The sequence below is a fragment of the Limanda limanda genome, chromosome 4 (assembly GCF_963576545.1).
Source record: "Limanda limanda chromosome 4, fLimLim1.1, whole genome shotgun sequence".
NCBI classification, from domain to species: Eukaryota; Metazoa; Chordata; class Actinopteri; order Pleuronectiformes; family Pleuronectidae; genus Limanda; species Limanda limanda.
This window is the reverse complement of record NC_083639.1, coordinates 9021972-9041689: the sequence shown is the minus strand read 5'-3', so window position 1 is coordinate 9041689 and position 19718 is coordinate 9021972. Positions and strand designations below refer to the sequence as shown.

Sequence of the window (19718 nt, the reverse complement as noted above, 5' to 3'; positions counted from 1 at the left end):
TGTTTTGACTTCATGTAACAGTTAAAAACCAGGTCTGAATGTGAGAAGCAAGTTTACCTATTTACTTACATTTAAAGATATGTTCTCGATTCATTTACATATGGAGGTAAAGAAATGTCACGGGACAGGAATACAGCATTTCATCAATCAATAACTGATACAATAAAAATAGTCATTAATAAATTAGTTTACATCTAATTTCATTAATCTATGAATCAAATCACTGTGTAATCCATTCTTTAATCATTAAAAAGTAAAAATGATTATTAATCCACCAATAAATAGTTCCAATTAAAGAGGAATTTACAAAAATAACAAAAAGTCAATAAATAGACTTTTAAAGACATTAAATAAGTCATAAATAATGTAGTTATGTAGAAAAACAGATTAAAATGTATGAATTCTTCCTTAATAGTGAAATATATTTCAAAGTAGATGGTTAAATAAAATGTATTTATGATTAATTGTATCTGTAAATAATTTACGTATTGACTATTAGGTTGTTTTTTTAAATCCCTTTTTTTAATTAGAACATATGTTTGTTCTTTTTAGTTATAGATTGATAAACTGTTAATGCTTACTTTACACTGTACAATTATTGATTAACTAATGAAATGCTTTATTACTATGACACTTCAGGTCCTCCATATTTACAGGCCACTGTACAGTAAAAATTTATTACAGCTCAAATATTATTACATCACAAATTTGCACATATTTCATTATTTTTTACAAAAGACAAAGCTCCGTAGCTAATCTATAAAATACAGCTGTTAAGTCAGTGAATGTGTTTATCCCTCAGATAAAACAATGAAAAACGAGAGAGCTTTTAATGTCCATAAAAAATGTCCTCTCATTGATTTACGAAAAAAAGCCCCGATCAGTCCTTTGAGTCCCTTTATCAGTCCACATGCAAGTTCAGCTCCTCGGAGGCTGAGCTGTCTCTTAACGGAAAAACATCCGTTAACGAGAACTAGCTTATACGACGTATCCACAAACGGGCAGATCCAGTGATTTGAAGATTCTCTGCGTCTGAACGGCCTGCACTCCTCTGTCCTGTGCCTCTCAGACGCTTAGTAACTCGATAACCTGAGCGTTAACTCCTCAAACCTCAGGCACCAACACCAGCAGCTCCAACGGCAACATCAAAACTGGCAAACCACAAAGGCAGAGTAGCGATGCGTGAAAAAGGAATGTCCCTGAATGTTTGCACGTCTACAACTAAATGACCCACCCCCAAAAATATATATCCTGGTACAAAAAAACCCCACTACAAACCAAAAGAAAAAAGTAAACTGCCGACAAATCTGGGCCGTAAATAAAAAAAGTGCATTGCTTCAAGTATGTAAACAAAATGATTTCTTTAAAGGGAGAGTGAGACTCGTGTCAGTGTGCGTGAGCCTGGGCCAGTGCAGTGACTCCTGAGGTTTGGCACACATGTCTGAAGACACACACACACACATACATACAGTACATCACTCTCTCACACACACATATAGTTCATCACTCTCTCTCTCTCACACACACATATAGTACATCACTCTCTCTCACACACACACACACACACACACACACACTCTCCTTCAGAGGATCAGGACGGCGATGGGGGAAACTTCATTTTTCCACATAGTTTCTAAAGGGGAAGTCCGGCGCTCCCTGTTTGAAGTCAGCGCAGAGGAAGGCGGCTCTATGACCTGCAAAGACACACCCCTCCATCAGCGAGGTCACATGGTGGTGTTGCAGTGGCTGCTGGGAAAACAGGGTGGAGCATGGAGGAGGAGGGTGAGTTCAGGATGGATGAAAAGGAAACAAATGAAGCAAAACGAGAAAGAGAGAGAACACAAATAGAAAATAATAAACATATGAGTCAATCACACACACACACACGCACACACATGCTGAAATGATGCACTAATCTGAAGACAGTGATCCTGATTGGGTTTGAATGAGGATCAGAGTTTCATGGCTTAAAATTAAAGTATAAAAATCTATGATTTTTGAAAAGAGAAAAGGAGCAAAGAAGGTTGATTAGTGAATTTAGTTTGAAGTGATTTTGTGTAATTAATACAGATAGAATTCTAGACTTTTCTGTTCTAAGTTACTAAACAGCTGCTTGTCTTTATCAATATCACATTTTTGAAAACTTTATCTTATTTTATTACATGAAAAATGGATTGTTTAAAATTTTAGTAAATTCATCAGTCAGAAACTATAAGTAATCGAATAACTTTAAGACACATTTCACATAAAAATACCAAATATCCACTGTCTCTATTCTCGTAAATGAAAAGTTTAGATACAAAACAAACAAGCAGTTGAACAACTCTTATTTGTTAATTTTTAACAGGCATTTTTTAACTATTTCCTTTACAGTGACTCATTGATGATGATAAAGAATTTTTGACTAGAGCCCAAAAACCAAGATTAGATTTTTCTAAGTAAGAGATCAACAATGTTTACCTTCCAATTTAGAGTCTGGATTCGTATTAAAATAATTTGAGCTAAGCCTTATAGACACATTCCTATTCAGTGTTACAATAAATTACCTGTTTTTGCTCAAGCACCAAGTTTAACTTTAATTTGCACTGAACAGGGATTAAGGATTTAACCGGAGCTGCATGTCCGCGATGACGACTGAAATTAAAGTGTCTCTGCGCTCCATGAGCAGTGAGTGAAAAATAGAGAAACTTCTGCACTGTTCCTTTTTAAAAGGGTCAATGTAACAGCTGTAGAATTCAAACCTTTTAATGTTTTAACATGTTTAGATTCACTGTTTCTTGTCCAGTTAAATCATATTAAATAGTTTCCACGTGACTCCACGTGTGCAGTGGCAGGATGTCTGCTGTCTTCATTTGGTTTACATTAACATTTAACATTAATTCTGTGGAAATGAACCTTACTATAAACAATGGAAACAACAATCAGTGAGGACGGCAGCACAAGTCGCAGTGTGACGCAGACAGTTGAAGGAAACACAGAATGACGACTCAGGACATGTTTACACCCACAGTGAGTTCAGTTCTGCACAACAACAATAACAACAACACAAACATATGGAGAATTCTTATCAACTAGTTTTTAATTCATATTGAATTATTACTCACTCTGATCCTGACGAGTCTCCGTCCACCGTCCCCGCCTTGATGCTCATGGCGACACCGTTCAGCTGCTCAGGCCGGCTGGGTTTGGACAGGCCGCTCCTACTGTCGCCCGAGGCCGAGCCCGGGGGGGACGCCGTGCCGGGGCCGTTTCCACACAGTTCGTTGTGGATGCGATGGAGACTGTTCCTCTCTACGATAGGAGAGAGCTGCTTCTTCTTTAAGATCCCTGCAGTGGATTCAAAACAAGGTACACGGATGAGAACAGGTCAGCAATCTGAAATATGCATCCAAATATTGGATAATTAACTTGTGTAGTTCAACATGTAGCAGTGTTTCCAGACAAAATTCAGTTCTCAAGTGAAACTGTCAGGCCACATGATCAATTAAAAAAACATAGTTATTGACAAAAATGTGTGTGTGTGTGTGTGTGTGTGTTGAACATCACCTTTGTGTGGATGGGAGTGGAAGTTGTGCAGACTGGGCAGAAACATGGTCATGTTCTCCTGTGTCCGCTTGTCTGGTAACGCCCCCGGATCGTGATTGGTTTCTGTCTTCAGTCTGTCTGTGAGCTCGCCGTCAATCGCAGCTGGGTAATCTCCAGGCCACAACATCTTACTCAAGCTGTTGTCTGGAAACACAAAGAACAGAGGAAGCCCTGGAAAATGAATGTGAATCTTTATATACAGTCTATGATATGAATATGTAAATACAAAACTAACTGTGACATATTAATGTAATTTAAATGCTTAAAATGGGATAATTGTCCACTAGTGTTATTGAACAGATAGTGAATAGTCAATAAAAAGATATAACACTGTCAGGTTTTGGACTACAACTCCAGGGGCCATTAAGGGGCCACACTTAGGGGCCAATTTTATGTCCAACATCCAGGTTCCTCATTCAGTAACGGGCAGATTCAAGTCATTCCTTGTTTACCAAGGAAAAAGCTCAGCCAAAATCACAACCTGTTTCAAGTTTCTGGATTTTTTAAAGATCGATGGATCATGATTCTCTTTTGACTAAATGAGATGCAGGCTCTCAGGGGATCTCCTGTACCGTGTGGATGAGGTCTCTTGGTCCCATTGGACGCCAGGTTCTCCCAGCATTCATCTGGGGGGAGGGGTCCCTCCTCGTCCTCGCTGTCAGAGGAGTGCGTGGAGGCGTAGGAGCCGCTCTGATCGTCCTCCAGAGACAGGTCGCTGTCCGAGTCGCTGTCGTGATCTGGGCCGAGCGAGAAGAGAGTTAGTCCAGTGGCGGCAGGCGATGCAAGTGAAAGTGAATCAGAGACGATGAAGGAGAAACGTACCATCGTGCACTTTAGTTTCGTGGAAGAGCGAGCTGTGGTCGTTCAGAGCGATGTGCGCCTGACTGTTACTTAACCCGTCGTCCCTGGAAAGACACAAGAATCCAGTTCACAGCTGCTCCTGTTACCCTGCTGGGTAATGCTGCATATTGAAAAAGTAATATAATTTTCTTTACCGGAGCACAAACGGCACGTAGCTCTGCTGACTCTTGCCGCTCTGCATGGTGCCGTTCAGAGACACACTGGAGTCTCCGAAGGGAAGATGGTACAACCTCCCATCCATGTAGTTGGTGTTGCACTTGTAGCCCTGAGCATAAAGAGATGAGGACAGGAATGTGTTAATTTAAAGCTCTCCGATACAGGATTAACAGGCCCTATATTGTTTCTGTGATCTAAAGGTAACAGACGAGCACTGATCACACTGATGTGTTTGTGTGTGTGTGTGTGTGTGTGTGTGTTAGTGTGTGTGTGTGTGTGTGTGTGTCCCTCTCACAGTAGCGTCAGTGTCATTAGAGAAGCTCCTGTCATGTGACTGAGCGCTACGTGCCAGAGGTGTTACACTGAACAAAGCATTTTCTCAACATGCAGCAGTGGACTCACAGACGCCTTCGACTTGATCATATGATCCGGGCGCTTGCGGCTGCAGCAGTACTTCATAGCATTCCTCGCTTCCTTGTTGAAGACGATGCGGAAGAAGAACACAAATGGGCCCTGGGATTGGACGACAGAGGAGAGAGAAGGCGGTCAGGACAAAAAGACGACAGTCGTCTCCAGCTGGTTCAGTGGGGAAGAGGAGGCCTCACCTGCACACAGTTGAACCCAGCGAACAGGTAGTGGAAGATGATCATGTCGCTGTTGACCGACAGGAGAGCCAGGAAACACGTGACTGACACCAGGAGGAGGACGCCACCTGACGTCTTCAGGCCAGAGCTGCCGAATGTGAGTCACATGAGAGGGAACAGAGAGGAAAGTTAGCCAGGAGCTGTCGAGACGGTTTCTATGCATTCAAGATGGAAGCAGATGATAAGAATGAACCAACACTGAGGTCAGAATGTAAAAATAGGCCGAGAGGAACAGAGGAGCACATTGTGTGATCCAGGAGGAGCTGTGGTTGGAAAGCTGAGGACACATCAACGGGACACAACTGGGGGAAGTTACAGCCTCCAGCATTTTAAATACTTGTAATGACTTTAAATATAATTAACAATAAAATTGAACTCTTTAAAATCTCAAAATAGCTTCTCCCCTCTTGCTGCACAACAGTGTTCGATACCAAACTCGTACTCGTACATTATCGATTCAGTTATAATAAAATATTCAGTTGAGAAACAGCAACATTTCCATCGTTTCTATGTTAAAATCTTGTTTTACACTCTTATTTCCCTTCAAATTTCAAACCCACATACTCAACACCAAGATGGAGTATTTGGGCTGTGTAGAAGAACAAAATGATTCAGTGATTTCCAGAATAAAGGCGTTATATTATGAAAATAAATTTGGAAAAAAAGGTTATTCTCATATTATAACTTTTTTTGTCACATTTCGACTTTATTCTTGAAACCTTTTAATTTTGTTTCCAATTTTGTGTTTTTAGATCTTTCAGCCTCTGTAATATCAGGCAGAGCTTCTGTACACAAGCCACAAACAGATTTCATTTACTGTAAACTTTTCACTGTGTGTTCCTGGGATAACTAAGTTACTGATAAGGTAAATAAGCAAAACAACCAGCACCATGGTCACTTAGTCTCTCTCAGTGGGACGGATGGAATCAGGATCTGCATGAGTCTGTAGCATGTGAGGTTTAAGTGAGTTTAAATAATGTAAATAACTACCATTTAGAATTAGGTGGCATTAAACTGTGTTATTGTTCATCTCCACGAATTTAGCGATTTAGTCTCGATAAACTGTTCTATGTCTCCTGGACCAGTAGCTCACCAGATCTTCCACCACATTGTTCTATAGATACTTCCTTATTCCTAAAGAAAGATGAGAATTCACAGACATCCTTTAAATCGCTGCTGGTCTGGTTTGATCAAAAAGTTGGTTCAGTCTGGGGATGTTATATAATTCCAAAAACATGAACAGTAGCATCATGTTCTTTATTAAATACTGTGACAGAGAGAGAATGCTCAACACAAACAGGATTTCCTCGCCTGAATCTCACTAGTGAAGTGTGAAGTGTGAAGTGTGACGGGACTTAATGAAGCAGACAACTGCTGACAGATGTTGGTGTTAATGTTTGAGGAAAACGTGGGGACACTCACACACGAGGCTCCTTCTTCTCGATGCTGTGGTGTCTCGGAGAGCAGGAGGCTCTGGACGACAGGATGTACAGGAAGATGTTCATCTGTGGACAAAACACCAAACTGTGTCACTACAGAGCAGGGGGACGGGAACATCATCATCAAATTCATCAGATTATCAATTATTTATGGTTGAATTTAAATATATAAGCTGACAGTAAATCATGTAATAGTGTTCACTTCATCATCCTGAGTCAGCTTGTTGCACTGTCATACGAAGTGGGAAAGACTAAATAACAGTGCTGTTCACATTGCAACAACTTTAATATAGACATTACCTAATCTTTTATTACAGGAGAATATGTAAAGTGAATAGAGAAACAGCACCCTCTACAGGTTGACGGTAGGTGTGTGCAGGGACTCACCGACACCACCATGGCGATGGGTCCAGCTAAGCTCCAGATGAGAGTGTCGTACATCGACAACCAACAGAAGTCTGGGTTCCCGTAGCCTTCAGGGTCCAGTCCCACCGCCAAGCCTGCAGACACAGACACAGAAACTCTTCATCAATCAATTTGTCACTCATGTTTAAAATAAAATAAAAGTGTGTGTTTGTGCAGCATGTTTTCTCTCTTTAGAAAAAATAAATCACATAATAAATAATATTGAGGAGAGAGAATGGGGGAGGACACGCAGCAAAGGGTCAGAACCGAACCCGTGGCCACTTTTCTCTTTGCTGATGTAACGTGTGAGTTTTCATCTGGATCCATTTTTAGCTAATGCTCAACCTTCTTCTATCCTGAGGAAATCAATATGTTGCAGTCAGAAGATATCAAACATTACAAATAAAACACTTTTAAAAAAAATATTTGCCAAAATCTGTCTGGATTACATTTAACTGGAGGACGTTTCACAATTCTTCTACAGTAATTTCCATATTGATGACCAAACTCTATCCACAGGAATCAATAGCTTGAGTGTCATGCTAAAAATAACTTGCATGATTATAAGAACTGTTCAGAAGAAACTACAGTGATGATGTCAGATGAACTCTGCTGTACATATCAGATAAAACATAATGCAAGTTTGACAAAACAATTAAAGAAAGTTAAATATTTGCTCTGTGATGGAGCACTGCTCTTAGTGGCCACTGTTAGATACAGTCCAGTGAAAAAAACACGACTCCTTACAACCTAAAACATTATTGGCATCACACAACTAGATTTGATGGCAGGACAGTTGCTTTGGGTTGTAAATTAAGTTAAAAAGCAAAATCCATTCATCAAGTTTCTACAGGTTGATTTTTACAACATACTGTCAGACGGTGTTTGAGAAGGTGATACCTGCAGCGTTTAGAGAGTCAAGATTTAGTGGAAGATGAAAGGATTTCAGACCTGTGACGAAGGCAGGGACTCCCCAGCCGATCAGGTAGTAAAACCTCATGGGTCCGTAGTTGATGTCTCGCACTTCGCTGATCATGCGGTAGACGTGCAGCCCCTCCAGGAAGAGCCAGGAGAAGGTGCACAGGTAGAAGAAGTGCAGCAGGATGGCGATGACTGTGCACAGGAACTGCAGCGAGAGAAGAGGAGGGGAGATTAAAACACTGAGAGAGGGCAGGGGGCATTCTATCTGCAGAGGAGAACGTGATTGGTTACCAGGTTGTCGGCCTGGTTGATGCCCAGGATGAAGATCAGCTCAGAGAGGAAGAGTGCGGTGGTCCCATTGTTGATGATACTCGTCTTGTTGCACTGCATGGCTCTCAGACACAGGAGGAAGACGTTGGTGAGGAAGAGGAACCCCAGGGTCACGCCCACTGTGCTCCACGTCAGGATTTTGATTGGCAGGATTTCTCCGTTCTGACACGATCGGGAGAAAAGTTGAGTTTTTTTGCAGAGTGAAGATAAAAGTGAAGATACCGATGGTTCAGGTAAAAACTCACTTCTCTCCTGGAGACGTCCATGAGCACAGCAAAGCTGGTCATGTGATAACACTGACAGCTGATGTGGGTGTTGTTTCTGAAAACCACCTCGCAGCCCTTCGCTGACCAGCCGCCGCTTCCAGCACTGATATGAAACACAAAGACCAGAGGACAACGTGAGACAAGGTTCATCAACACCTGTGTGTGTGTGTGTGTGTGTGTGTGTGTGTGTGTGTGTGTGTGTGTGTGTGTGTGTGTGTGTGTGTGTGTGTGTGTGTGTGTGTGTGTGTGTGTGTGTGTGTGTGTGTGTGTGTGTGTGTGTGTGTGTGTGTGTGTGTGTGTGTGTGTGTGTGTGTGTGTGTGTGTGTGTGTGTGTGTGTGTGTGTGTGTGTGTGTGTGTGTGTGTGTGTGTGTGTGTGTGTGTGTGTGTGTGTGTGTGTGTGTGTGTGTGTGTGTGTGTGTGTGTGTGTGTGTGTGTGTGTGTGTGTGTGTGTGTGTGTGTGTGTGTGTGTGTGTGTGTGTGTGTGTGTGTGTGTGTGTCTGTGGTTTTTCACTCACAGGATGCTGTGGTTCCAGAAGACACAGATGGGTTTGGAGCGCTCCTCAGTGGCGACCAGGCGGAACTGCACGGTGATGGGTTTGTCCAGCGTGTGCTGCAGCAGCTCGTCGTTGTCGTGCACCGTGATGCTCACCACCGGCGTGTTGATGACCGGACGCTTTGGAACTCTGAGGCAAATATATAAAAAAAAAATAAAGCAGAGGATTTTAGAAGGTGATTTCTATCAACATCACGCTTCTGGTCTGTGAACTCAACTCCAAACTGGTTTGTTCCTACTGACAATATAAATCATTGAAATGTCAGAAAAACCACTGAACACTAGTTTTTACATTTTTCAAGAATATGTAGTAGATTTCTTTTCAGGTACTTTTCACTTTTACTTACTTAGTAATTTATTTTACAAGTAGGGAAGTAAATGTGGTAATTTCCTTTACCACAAAAGATCAGCTATAAAAATCACCCTGCAGCTTCCATCTTGTCTGGACAATTCATTTGCAATATAACTTTCTAATTAATGTAAAACATGAACAAACTAAACTAATTTAAAATGATCATCGTGATTATAAACTAGTGTTTTTAGACGTTAAATTTTTTGTCGTTTGGATATTTTTGAAGAATGTGAAGATAAGCATCATGGGGCTTGAGTGTTTAAGACATACTGTGTATCAACTGTTTAAAACTGGCCATAAAAATAAATCAATAAACTCAAAACACTTCAGCATTTCTCAGTGTATTGACAGTGTTTAATGTTTGAGGTTTTGTTCGTCCTCCTCACCGCAGGCTCCTCTTGTCGGGATCGTAGTTCTCTGGTAACAGCGCGGCCAGGCTGTGGAAGATGATCACGCTGGCGATGGCGTCCTGCTGGCTGTCCTCGGGGTGGCGTCTCTTCCTGTTGGCTGAGCGGTTACTCAGCGAGGACTCTGGGAAGATGTCCAAGTGTCTGTGACCTTTGGGGTCCACAGGTGGCAGGAAGACGGAATCTGGCAGCGTGACGGCCGTCTCCAGGTCCGCGGGTCGAGGGCCCCTCAGGCTCTGGTACCGCGGGAGTTTGGCACCAGCGAAATTCATCTTCTTCAGACGGTCGACAGAGATGACTGAGAACAACAACACAGTGTGAGAACACACACTTCGACATAGACCAGGAAATACCCATTTTATAAAAGTATACTGAGGTTGTGAGTCCAAAATACATTTTTGGATTATTTACTTATTAAATATTTGAATTTAATGATGTTACCTCCTACAGGTTAAATGTTTTCAAAGCATTTTCTGCACTGCCAGGAAAATTATCTCTAGAAATATACTGATCTCATTGAAATTAGCCAGAGCACTCAAATGTATTCATCTTTAACTCTTGGAGCTTAAATATGACTTTCCTTTAGTTTTATTTCTGGAGAAAGTCACATTTTAAATATGCTCCTGAACAAGACCTCATCATTTCATAACAGCAATGGAAGTTGGGACACTTCTTTTTCTTGATTAATGCTGTTTCATGATGATATTTTTTTACCACTCAGCTCTGGACAGGAGATTGAAAGAGTCAGACTAAGTCTTTGTACATGATGGTTGATGGACCTTTCCTCTGAATATCTGAACAGAAGAATTTCTAGTTCTTTCTAATTGTTTTTTTATACATTTTCATTTTCTGTCTATAAATCATTTACTGAGAGATTTAGTTTTGCTTCATCATGGACTTAATGTGAATATATATATATATATATATATATGTATGTATATAAATATATATTGGAAAAGTCAATTAGATGACTAAACTTCAACCTGCACTTACAAATGAATGAGAATGAGGCACCATAAGAAAGGATTTCTACACTCACCGATGTGTGGCGTGACGATGGTGAAGGGGCTGAGATACGTCTTCCTCATGTTCTGTGCCAGCGTGTTTGCGTATTCCTCGTACTGTCGCAGCAGCAGCGCCGTGCCGCCCTCCGAGTGCTGGATCAGCTCCCAGTGCGGCCGTGTGTCTGGAGACAGGATGGCGCTGCCCACACGAACCAGATTCTGAGAGAGAAACAGCGAGAGTTCAGTGAGACAGGATGTCACAGCAGAGAGTGAAATGAAGTGTGAGGTATTCCCTGCAGATACAGAATTAACGGCTGTTATGTCCCATCAGGACTCTCCCTCTGTTTCTACACCAATGTGTTTACTGCAACAATCTACTGATTTCACTTTTTATAAAACTGCTCTGAGTGAACGAGTGTTTCCAGCGCGTGTGGTTCCTCACCTCGGTGAAGTGGACGTCCTGTGTGGCGGTGAGGTTGAAGCCCTGCTGGCTGCTCTCATGCTGCAGCAGACTCTGAGTGAGTCGGTACGCCACTTTCACGTCGCTGCCGTAGTATTTCTCCGTGTGCAGCGTGGCGTTGGCCAACATGGCCGCCGTCTGCTGGACACGTCCGGAGTCCAGGAGCGAAGCGTTACGGGCAAACTTCTCAGACTGGAGGAGAAAGAAGAAAACACATACATCAAGTAACATCACTTTTCGTCAAACACAGTCATGAGGTTGACATGTGTAGGTTTTTCCTAATTTGATTTAAATTGGATTGACAACTTTTTTTAATTAAATAAAAAAATATATGGTTCATTTCATTAGTTTCACTTCTCCAGTGAGATATCTGAACATTTATAAGATTGACTGGTGTCAAACTGTTATACAGACGTTCATGGTACCCAGAAGATACATCTTTGACCCTGGTGCTTCCTCTAACACCACATTGGCTTTAGGTTCTTTCATGATTCCCTCAGGATGAATCATATTACCAATGGATCAGATTTTATTATTATTTTACCCCCTGCCAAGTTTTCATCAGCGGTTACTTGCTAGACGGATTACACAAAAAACTACTCAGTAGATTTCCATGAAATTTCTTGGACAGGTGGTGCATGACTCGAGGAAGAACCCATTTAACTTTGGAGGGGATCCAGATCAGGGGGCGGATCCAGGAACTTTATTATTCACTTTGTTTCGCATAGGAAGATATTGGATCTTTTTCTTGTCTCCGAAAATAAGTTGTGGAACATTTATTTTCAAAAATAGACATTGTTAGGAGACTGATATGTATGAGTGGGTGCAATTTGGTGCAGATCCAAATAAAAATCAGGATCTTGTGAATTTTAGATGTTGATTCATTAAGGAGACTTTTTACACTGTACCATTCTAGTATCTAATAACCTGATAATATGTAAAGTAAAGCCTCAGCTTCATTTTCTGTTTGGGCTAATTAGCAAATATTCTCATGACAAAATGTTAAAGTGTGATGATAACATTACACCTGGGAAGCATCAGAATATGAATATGGTTGTGAACATGTCATCCTGCTGACTTCAGCACTAAGCTGCTGCAGCTTCACAAAGTTCTACATCCTCCTGAGTGAGAGGGATCCCGTGCATATTACTGGGTTCAGAGAGAGGAGCTACACACCAGAGTTTTCAGCTTGCTGAAGGTAACAGAGGTGCAGTTGAAGAGATTGGGAGGCAGCCATCCCTTGTGCTCATCACAGTGTCGGACCGCGGTGCCTGGGAAGGAGGAGAGAGGGAGGGAGAGAGAGTTATCACATGAGATGTAAGGGATTGACTCCTGCTGAGAGAGGGCTTGAGGCAAGTTTCACATATTGCCATTATTATATGTTAATTTGATGAGCTGCTGAAAAGCCATCTAACCGAGCGTTCCCTTGGGACAGGGAACCGCTGCCGGGAGACCAAACTTCGTCCTGGGCCACCAGATCCCAGCCTCGATGGCCTGAGGGCAGCTGTCATAGATCACTGTGAGACGAGCAGGAAGCAGAGGACAGAGACAGAGCCAGATGAGGAGGATAAAAATAGAAACTCATTTTAATATATATTTGTCACTATAATAAAAATAGGATTACGAATAAAGCTTTTCAGTAATGTGACATTAATCTGATGTATTCTGACCTTCACAGCCGTTAGGAGAAACCTCAGCGAAGGGGTTGTCGCAGCGGTCACACTGGCGTCCGATCACGCCGGGTTTACACTGGCACTGGCCGCTCTCTCGGTCGCAGGCTCTGGAGAAGGAGCCGACCGGGTAGCAGTCACACAGCAGGCAGGTGTCGCTGCTGTCCGGGCGGTAGTGGTTGTCCTGGGAACGAGACACGAAGGGACGATTGACATTTTTTCATTTCTGCAATCTTTCCACCTGACAGCTATGACAAGCTAAATGGACGGTGACTGATAAATGGACTCCGTTTATATAACACTTTTCTGGTCCACTCAAAGTGCTTCACACTAGAATTCACATTCACTCACTCACACACACACACACACACACACGCACACACACACGCCTAGCACACACGCGCGCGCGCACACACACACACACACACACACACACACACACACACACACACACACACACACACACACACACACACACACACACACACACACACACACACCTCTTGTATATATTGCACTTTTACTGTCTCAATTATCTTCCCACCTACTTTTCGTTAGTGACACTCGGGCTGCATCTCAATGCCATATCACATTCTGACTCTGAGCAGGTATTAATGTGTTCAGACTAAAGAACTTTCGTTTACCTCACACGAAAACGATGTACGCACACTTAATGTCCTTGATTGTTCAAGTAAAGTAAAGTACAGAGATTTATTGAATACATACTGCAAAAAGAGCCCAGTGTGATGATTAGTTATTTAGTATCTATCGTAATCTTATATTATCGATTGGAGTGATGACTCAGGGCTTCAGCTCAGTGAACTCACCTTACAGCGACACTCTCCACTGGTCTTGTTACAGTCAGAGTCAAAACCTTTGTCTGTGGGACAGTTGCAGGGTCCACAGGTCTTGTGACCCCACCAGCCTCTTGGACACGGTAAGTCCGTCCTGTGGAGACGCACATTGTCCGTTAACTTCATTTCATCTGCAGTGGTAACCATGGCTACAGTTTAACATCAATGTGGAAAACTGTACTTTTTCTCGCAGTAGTGGCCGAAGTAGCTGCTGGGACAGTCACAGGTGTAACCCCGAGAGGAGCTCTGTTTCCTGGTGCACTTCGACTGGTGTTCACAGGGATTCAACGAACACACGTCAGTGCAGTTGGTGCCGTAGAAGCCTGTAAAAATAAAATGAAGCGAAGGTAAATAAATGGTAGTGGCAGTAAACTGTGGTATGGACGGAGAAGAAGACGTCAGTGACAAACTGTAACGTGTTACATTTATGGAAAACCCGACATTTTAAAGTTATTTATTGGATTAAAATGGAGACTGTTTATAAAATCATTTTCTAATATCGCTCAAAGCACTTTTCAGTGCAGTTCACATTCACACAGTGCATCTACGTATATCTAGGACTTCGTCATTTATCACTATACATGCAGCATGCAGACTGTACAAGCTGGGAATCAGACCACTGATCCTCTGCCTAGTGGACAATACACTCTACCTCCTGAGCCACAAACCATCTGATTTACTACTCTGTTCAATGGCAAGCTACTGATTTTTAAAAACAGAAATAAAATATACAGAACATGGAATATGACACAAGCTGAAATGTTTTAAATCTATAGAGTAACATTTTGGATCCGGACGGTGTTGGGATCCTTGTTCCCAGACTGACCATTGAGGCAGGTGCAGGAGTGGCTGTCCCAGTCGTCGCTGCAGTAGCTGTTGACAGGACAGGGGCTGGAGATGCAGGGGTCGGGCACGCTGCAGCCCGGCTCCACGTTCACCTTCCGGGCCTGAGCCAGACTCAGAGCCCCTCCAACACGCAGACCCTGCAGGGAAACCAGACAAACACATGGACAGCATGAAACCATGGAGGCACAGCAGAGTTCAGATTTGGCAAGAAACCATCATATCAAAGGAAAGAAAATGAGTGGGATGTGTGACAAACACACACGCTTGGAGTCTGTCTAGAAAGCAGGGTGAGTAAAACTGGATTAAATTTGGCTTAGATAAAAAAAACATTGAGTTCCAGTTTATTAGGGCTCGAGCACTGACAGGCACTTACATAGAGTGTATATTACAGACTATTGAAATTGTAAGTATTTTTTTTAAGGCAAATGAATTGGCTTTTTGTTGTCATAGATTTTTTTTTGTTTCTAATTAAATTTAATTAATTTAATGTTTTTATTTACCTCCTAAACAGAAGCGGACTGCGCAGGATTAATGAGACTAAATTAAATTAAATAAAAAATGTTATGATGCTCTTTCTTTTTTGGGAAGTTTTTGTATTGCTTTGCTTTACCTCTGAACATATTCACCACTGCTGGCTAATATAAAACGTAATTATCTATTTCTATAGATGCCTTTGACCTGCTAAACAAACTCATGTTCACCCGGGGGTTGCTCACTCTGGATATGGTCGACTTTTAGACATTATCACAAATGTGGATATAAACAGGATCCACAGAAGGGACAAACCTGTATACAGCCCCGGAAGCCATGCTGAACTTTCCCATCATGCCTTGCCACGCCACCGACGCTCACAGTCTTCAGCTTGGAGTCCTGCAGCTTCCCGTCCACCTGCATACTCGCCTGAAATGTAAACAGCACGTGTGAGTGTTGAGACTGTGAGGACGGAGGGATTTCATTCACAGTGATTTAGACTCAGATCACATCTCACCAGGTAGAGTCCGTGGTCTAAAGACAAGACGGCTTTGTGGTGACTCGCCGCTCCACCCAGACTGCTGATGTCCAGCTGCAGATGATGCCAGTCTCCATCGTTCACCAGCACCTCCTCCACGCGGGACAGAGTGGAATCCTCGCCCCTGTGCAGCCCCATCAACATACTCCCCCAGCGCAGCTGCATCAGGCAGGGAGAGCACGGAGGAAAAGGGGAAGACACAGCAGGAGGGAGATTGAACCGATGTTCAATAACAGAGGAGGAAAGAGGAGAGGAGAAAAACAAGACCACCAAGAGATCAGCAGTGCATCTCAACATGAAGAGAAACAGAGACCGTCAGATTTCAAACTGGAAACTGCTGCACATCATAGGTGAGGTCGGCTGGAAATAGAATATCTGATAGTTGTGAAACATCAAACAGACTCAGGCTAGAGGAGCTGAAACAGAAGCCGAGCACAGGATTGAAAATATAAACTCTTCTGATGTTTCAGTGAGCGTGTGATGACGCTGCATGTTTGGTCTCTATGTCCTCTGACAAAAAGTGACATGCTGCATCTAAGTCGGCCAACAGGTGGAGCTGCATTCTAACCACCTTCAACCTCTTTAGACTTTCAGGTGAGGACCGATGTCATGACTCTAAATTGACCTTAGGTGTAAATAAGAGTGTGAATGGTTTATTGTCTCTCCATAGGTGTTTTCAGACATCCACTCTGGAATCTCTGGATAATCTCAAGAGTTTCTCCGGCCAGTCTCCCAGTAACAACTCTGGATAATGTCCTAGTGAGCCCAAGTGAGAATACTAATATGTAAAGAGGGATAAACAAGAGGAGTCATACACAAAGATGTCCACTTGGAAAGACAATGTCAGATGAGATTGGCTCCAACCTCCCCCGTTACCCGTATAGGATAAGTGACCCGTATAGGTAATGGATGGATGGAAGGATGATGAGGGATAGATGGATGGATGGATGGATGGACTGCTGTCATGATTTCACTGGACGTCACACCCATGGAGAATGTGTTTTCACTCTTACAGAATTATGATTTACATATTGTTTTTGACAATTAAATCCAAGTGACCTTAAATCTTAAAAAAAATATAAACTGTAAGAAAAAAAACAAAAAATATTTTTTTGACAAAAAATAGTTTCTGTAATTCAAGTGCCTTGATGTAAATACATTATTATTCCCTGGGGGACATGTTGACATTGCTGTGTATTGCAACATTTCAGAGTTTGTAGAATTGTCCACGGAGCAAAATAATATATGATGCAACTTGGCTACAGGCAGGAAGAGACCAGGGTGCAGCCAGACAGTGTGTGTGTGTGTGTGTGTGTGTGTGTGTGTGTGTCTGTTTCTGTGTGTATTAACTATATGTTGCTCTCACCTGTAGAGTGAGGTTGTGCTGCAGGCCAGCCGAGATGTGGAGCAGAGTGGTGCTGGCCTGACGTGTGCGGAACATGAGCTCCACATGCCAGGGGACGGACGCCGCCGCCAGGTTGCTCCACTGCAACAGGCTGTTGCCCAGGAAACGTAGCGGGCTGGCCATGACTGCAGCAAAAAAAAGAGAAGAAAGATTTAAAGCAGATAAAAATGTGAGGAGAGAGGAGGAGGCTGGACAGAGGGAGAAGTGATTGTCAATAAAAGAGAACAGAGAGTTTCACAGTAAGTGACGTGAGACGATCAATCTCTGATCACTCTCAGAGATAAAGACGTTTTACTCAATCACATGTTCTCATTGGCTTCATAGAACACACAGCTTTTAAAATACGTATTAGTAATACAGGTCGTTAGGATACAAGGACAGTGAGGTAAAAAGGTAAAAACGCATATGATTAAAGTCGACCTCCAGTGAGACAGATGTTTCTCTTCATGTTCACTAACTGTGGTGTTTGAGCTTCACTGAGCAGAATGATGACTGTGCAGCGTTTGACACTAAAAGGTTGTTTCACTCTAATCTGCTGGAGAGGGAAAGTTCCTCTGTGTTCACCTTGACTCTGACCGAAGGCGTGAACGTACAAACAGGATTCAAACTCGTCTGCGAGGGAATATGAAAAGTGGGATGTGGAAACTACAAACCTCCATTGCACTGAGAATGAACTTTAAGTAAAGTAAAAAATATGTATTAGTTGTTTATAGTTTCAAATCCAAAACATGAAAATTTGGATTGATTCTGGATTGATTAACAATGGAAAGAAACTAAATGTAATTAAAAAAAACTTTGACACGTAAATTGGACTTTTCTTGGGAAAAACATAAATTAATCAAAAGTTTTGGGTCGCCCACAATAACCTAAATGACTACTTAAAATATTTTAGTACAACAGTAAGTTTCACCACATCATTTCAAATGTAGTTTTACTTGTAAAGTCGTGGTGTGTGTGTATGCACTGCTCTCTGGGAGACGCACTCAGGCTCTTTCACACATCAGCACGCTGCCACAGAAGGAGGCTGAGCCTGACGTGCAGCAGCCTCCCTCTCATTAAACTGTCTCTGGACAAAGTGAAGAAAAACACCTCAGTCCCTCAGACTGAAACAACTGATTAGTGACGGAAAATGAACCTGACGCACTGCGGCTGTTTGTCTGTCTGTTTGCAGGATTATGCAAAAACTACTATAGCAATTTTATTCAAACTAGGTGGAAGGATCTGCTCTGGGCCAAGTTAGAACCCATTAACGTTTGGAGCTGATTCAATAAAGGGGATGGATCCAGGATTTAAGGGGAAAGATATATCATTGTGTGATAGGTTTTTTTCTACGTTGTCCCAGGGAATCATTCAAGAATATTTAGGAGACTGATATCTGTGAGTGTTATATGTGTGCCTTGATTAAATTGCAGGGGACTGTGCTGTTCTTGTTTCATTATCTCCACCAAGGATGTTGTGTATTCATCAGTGTTTTGTAAGTTAGCAGGATTTTCCAAAAACTATGCACTCATTTCCCCCTAAATTAGTTGAAAGGGTGTGGCCGTGGCAAAGGAAGAACCCATGAGGTTTCAGTGCAGATCTGGGTTAATGGGTGGATTCCACTTTCTTTAACATGGTGTTACAGAGCGTTAGCCCTGGTGTTGATATGCATTCTCCAAGCACTGTGTGTGTAAATGAGTGTTTCCATTATTTGTGAATATTAAGATAGGTGTGCTTATTATATGTAGTTTGTTCTAGACTGAATAAAATCATTTGATCCATAAAAAATTTAAGTTCCTGTAGAAATGCGACATATGGGTCTGACAGATGTTTCACATCCACCATCCTCTCTCTCATACATGTCTGCATTATACACCGGCTCCTCTGATGGTGACGTTGATTTCTCCAGACTATCATTGGTTATAATGTATTCACAGTTATCAAAGCTCATTATATCCCCTTTGGAGATCAGTAACATGATCACGCTGCATTATGCTTCTCTGGCCTACTTCTACAACCCCCCCCCCTTCCTCAGACTTATAGGCTCAATGAAACACACCTGTTCTTATTTTATCCATCTCCGCTCCCTCAGCAAACTTCTAATCCTTTAACACTTGTTCTGCTTGAGAAAAAACGCTCACTTCTATAAATCTTTTTACTTTTCGTCTTTTTACTTTGAGCTAAAAACAAAGGTGGTGTTTGTTGTCGCTGTAGTGAGTTAAATGGCTCGTTTCCCTTCTTCCGTCTCCTCTCAAATTGCTGTAAACCATAAATCAGCAGAGAAAACAGCTGCAGCGGATCAGGTGGAACAAAAACAGACACTGGAGAACACGGGGACAGAAACATGAGCTACGCACTGTAGGTCTTCACGAGTCAGAGAGTAATTACTCCAAACGTGACCAACCAAACCAGAAGAAAATGTAACTAAACTAAATAAAAACTCTATAATTCAGCTTAATATCAAGCATCCGAGCAACCAAACGTACACTGTGCTTAAACTTAGATGAAACATGCTGAAGAAAAAGTGATTTTAGGAATGTTGCAGCCATGACAGCACCAAAGACACAACGA

At 42.2% G+C, this 19718-nt stretch overlaps 1 protein-coding gene across 1 annotated transcript in view; it reads right to left on the bottom strand.

Annotated features, from left to right (window-relative positions):
- Nucleotides 1-1724: 1724 nt before the first annotated feature.
- Nucleotides 1725-19718, bottom strand: part of celsr2 (cadherin, EGF LAG seven-pass G-type receptor 2) — a 66375-nt gene continuing 48381 nt past the window's right edge. Inside the window, exons 10-35 of the mRNA XM_061069222.1 lie at nucleotides 17130-17293; nucleotides 15743-15922; nucleotides 15541-15654; nucleotides 14735-14891; nucleotides 14090-14231; nucleotides 13882-14002; nucleotides 13055-13238; nucleotides 12800-12901; nucleotides 12561-12655; nucleotides 11367-11576; nucleotides 10960-11143; nucleotides 9900-10218; nucleotides 9124-9291; nucleotides 8587-8710; nucleotides 8303-8503; nucleotides 8042-8216; nucleotides 7073-7185; nucleotides 6669-6751; nucleotides 5208-5334; nucleotides 5005-5115; nucleotides 4581-4711; nucleotides 4408-4490; nucleotides 4158-4322; nucleotides 3547-3729; nucleotides 3105-3327; nucleotides 1725-1749 (exon numbers count right to left, since the gene is read on the bottom strand). Of these exons, the coding sequence (XP_060925205.1) occupies nucleotides 1725-1749; nucleotides 3105-3327; nucleotides 3547-3729; nucleotides 4158-4322; nucleotides 4408-4490; nucleotides 4581-4711; nucleotides 5005-5115; nucleotides 5208-5334; nucleotides 6669-6751; nucleotides 7073-7185; nucleotides 8042-8216; nucleotides 8303-8503; nucleotides 8587-8710; nucleotides 9124-9291; nucleotides 9900-10218; nucleotides 10960-11143; nucleotides 11367-11576; nucleotides 12561-12655; nucleotides 12800-12901; nucleotides 13055-13238; nucleotides 13882-14002; nucleotides 14090-14231; nucleotides 14735-14891; nucleotides 15541-15654; nucleotides 15743-15922; nucleotides 17130-17293 (3884 nt within the window). The remainder of the gene's footprint in view (nucleotides 1750-3104; nucleotides 3328-3546; nucleotides 3730-4157; nucleotides 4323-4407; nucleotides 4491-4580; nucleotides 4712-5004; nucleotides 5116-5207; nucleotides 5335-6668; nucleotides 6752-7072; nucleotides 7186-8041; nucleotides 8217-8302; nucleotides 8504-8586; nucleotides 8711-9123; nucleotides 9292-9899; nucleotides 10219-10959; nucleotides 11144-11366; nucleotides 11577-12560; nucleotides 12656-12799; nucleotides 12902-13054; nucleotides 13239-13881; nucleotides 14003-14089; nucleotides 14232-14734; nucleotides 14892-15540; nucleotides 15655-15742; nucleotides 15923-17129; nucleotides 17294-19718) is intronic.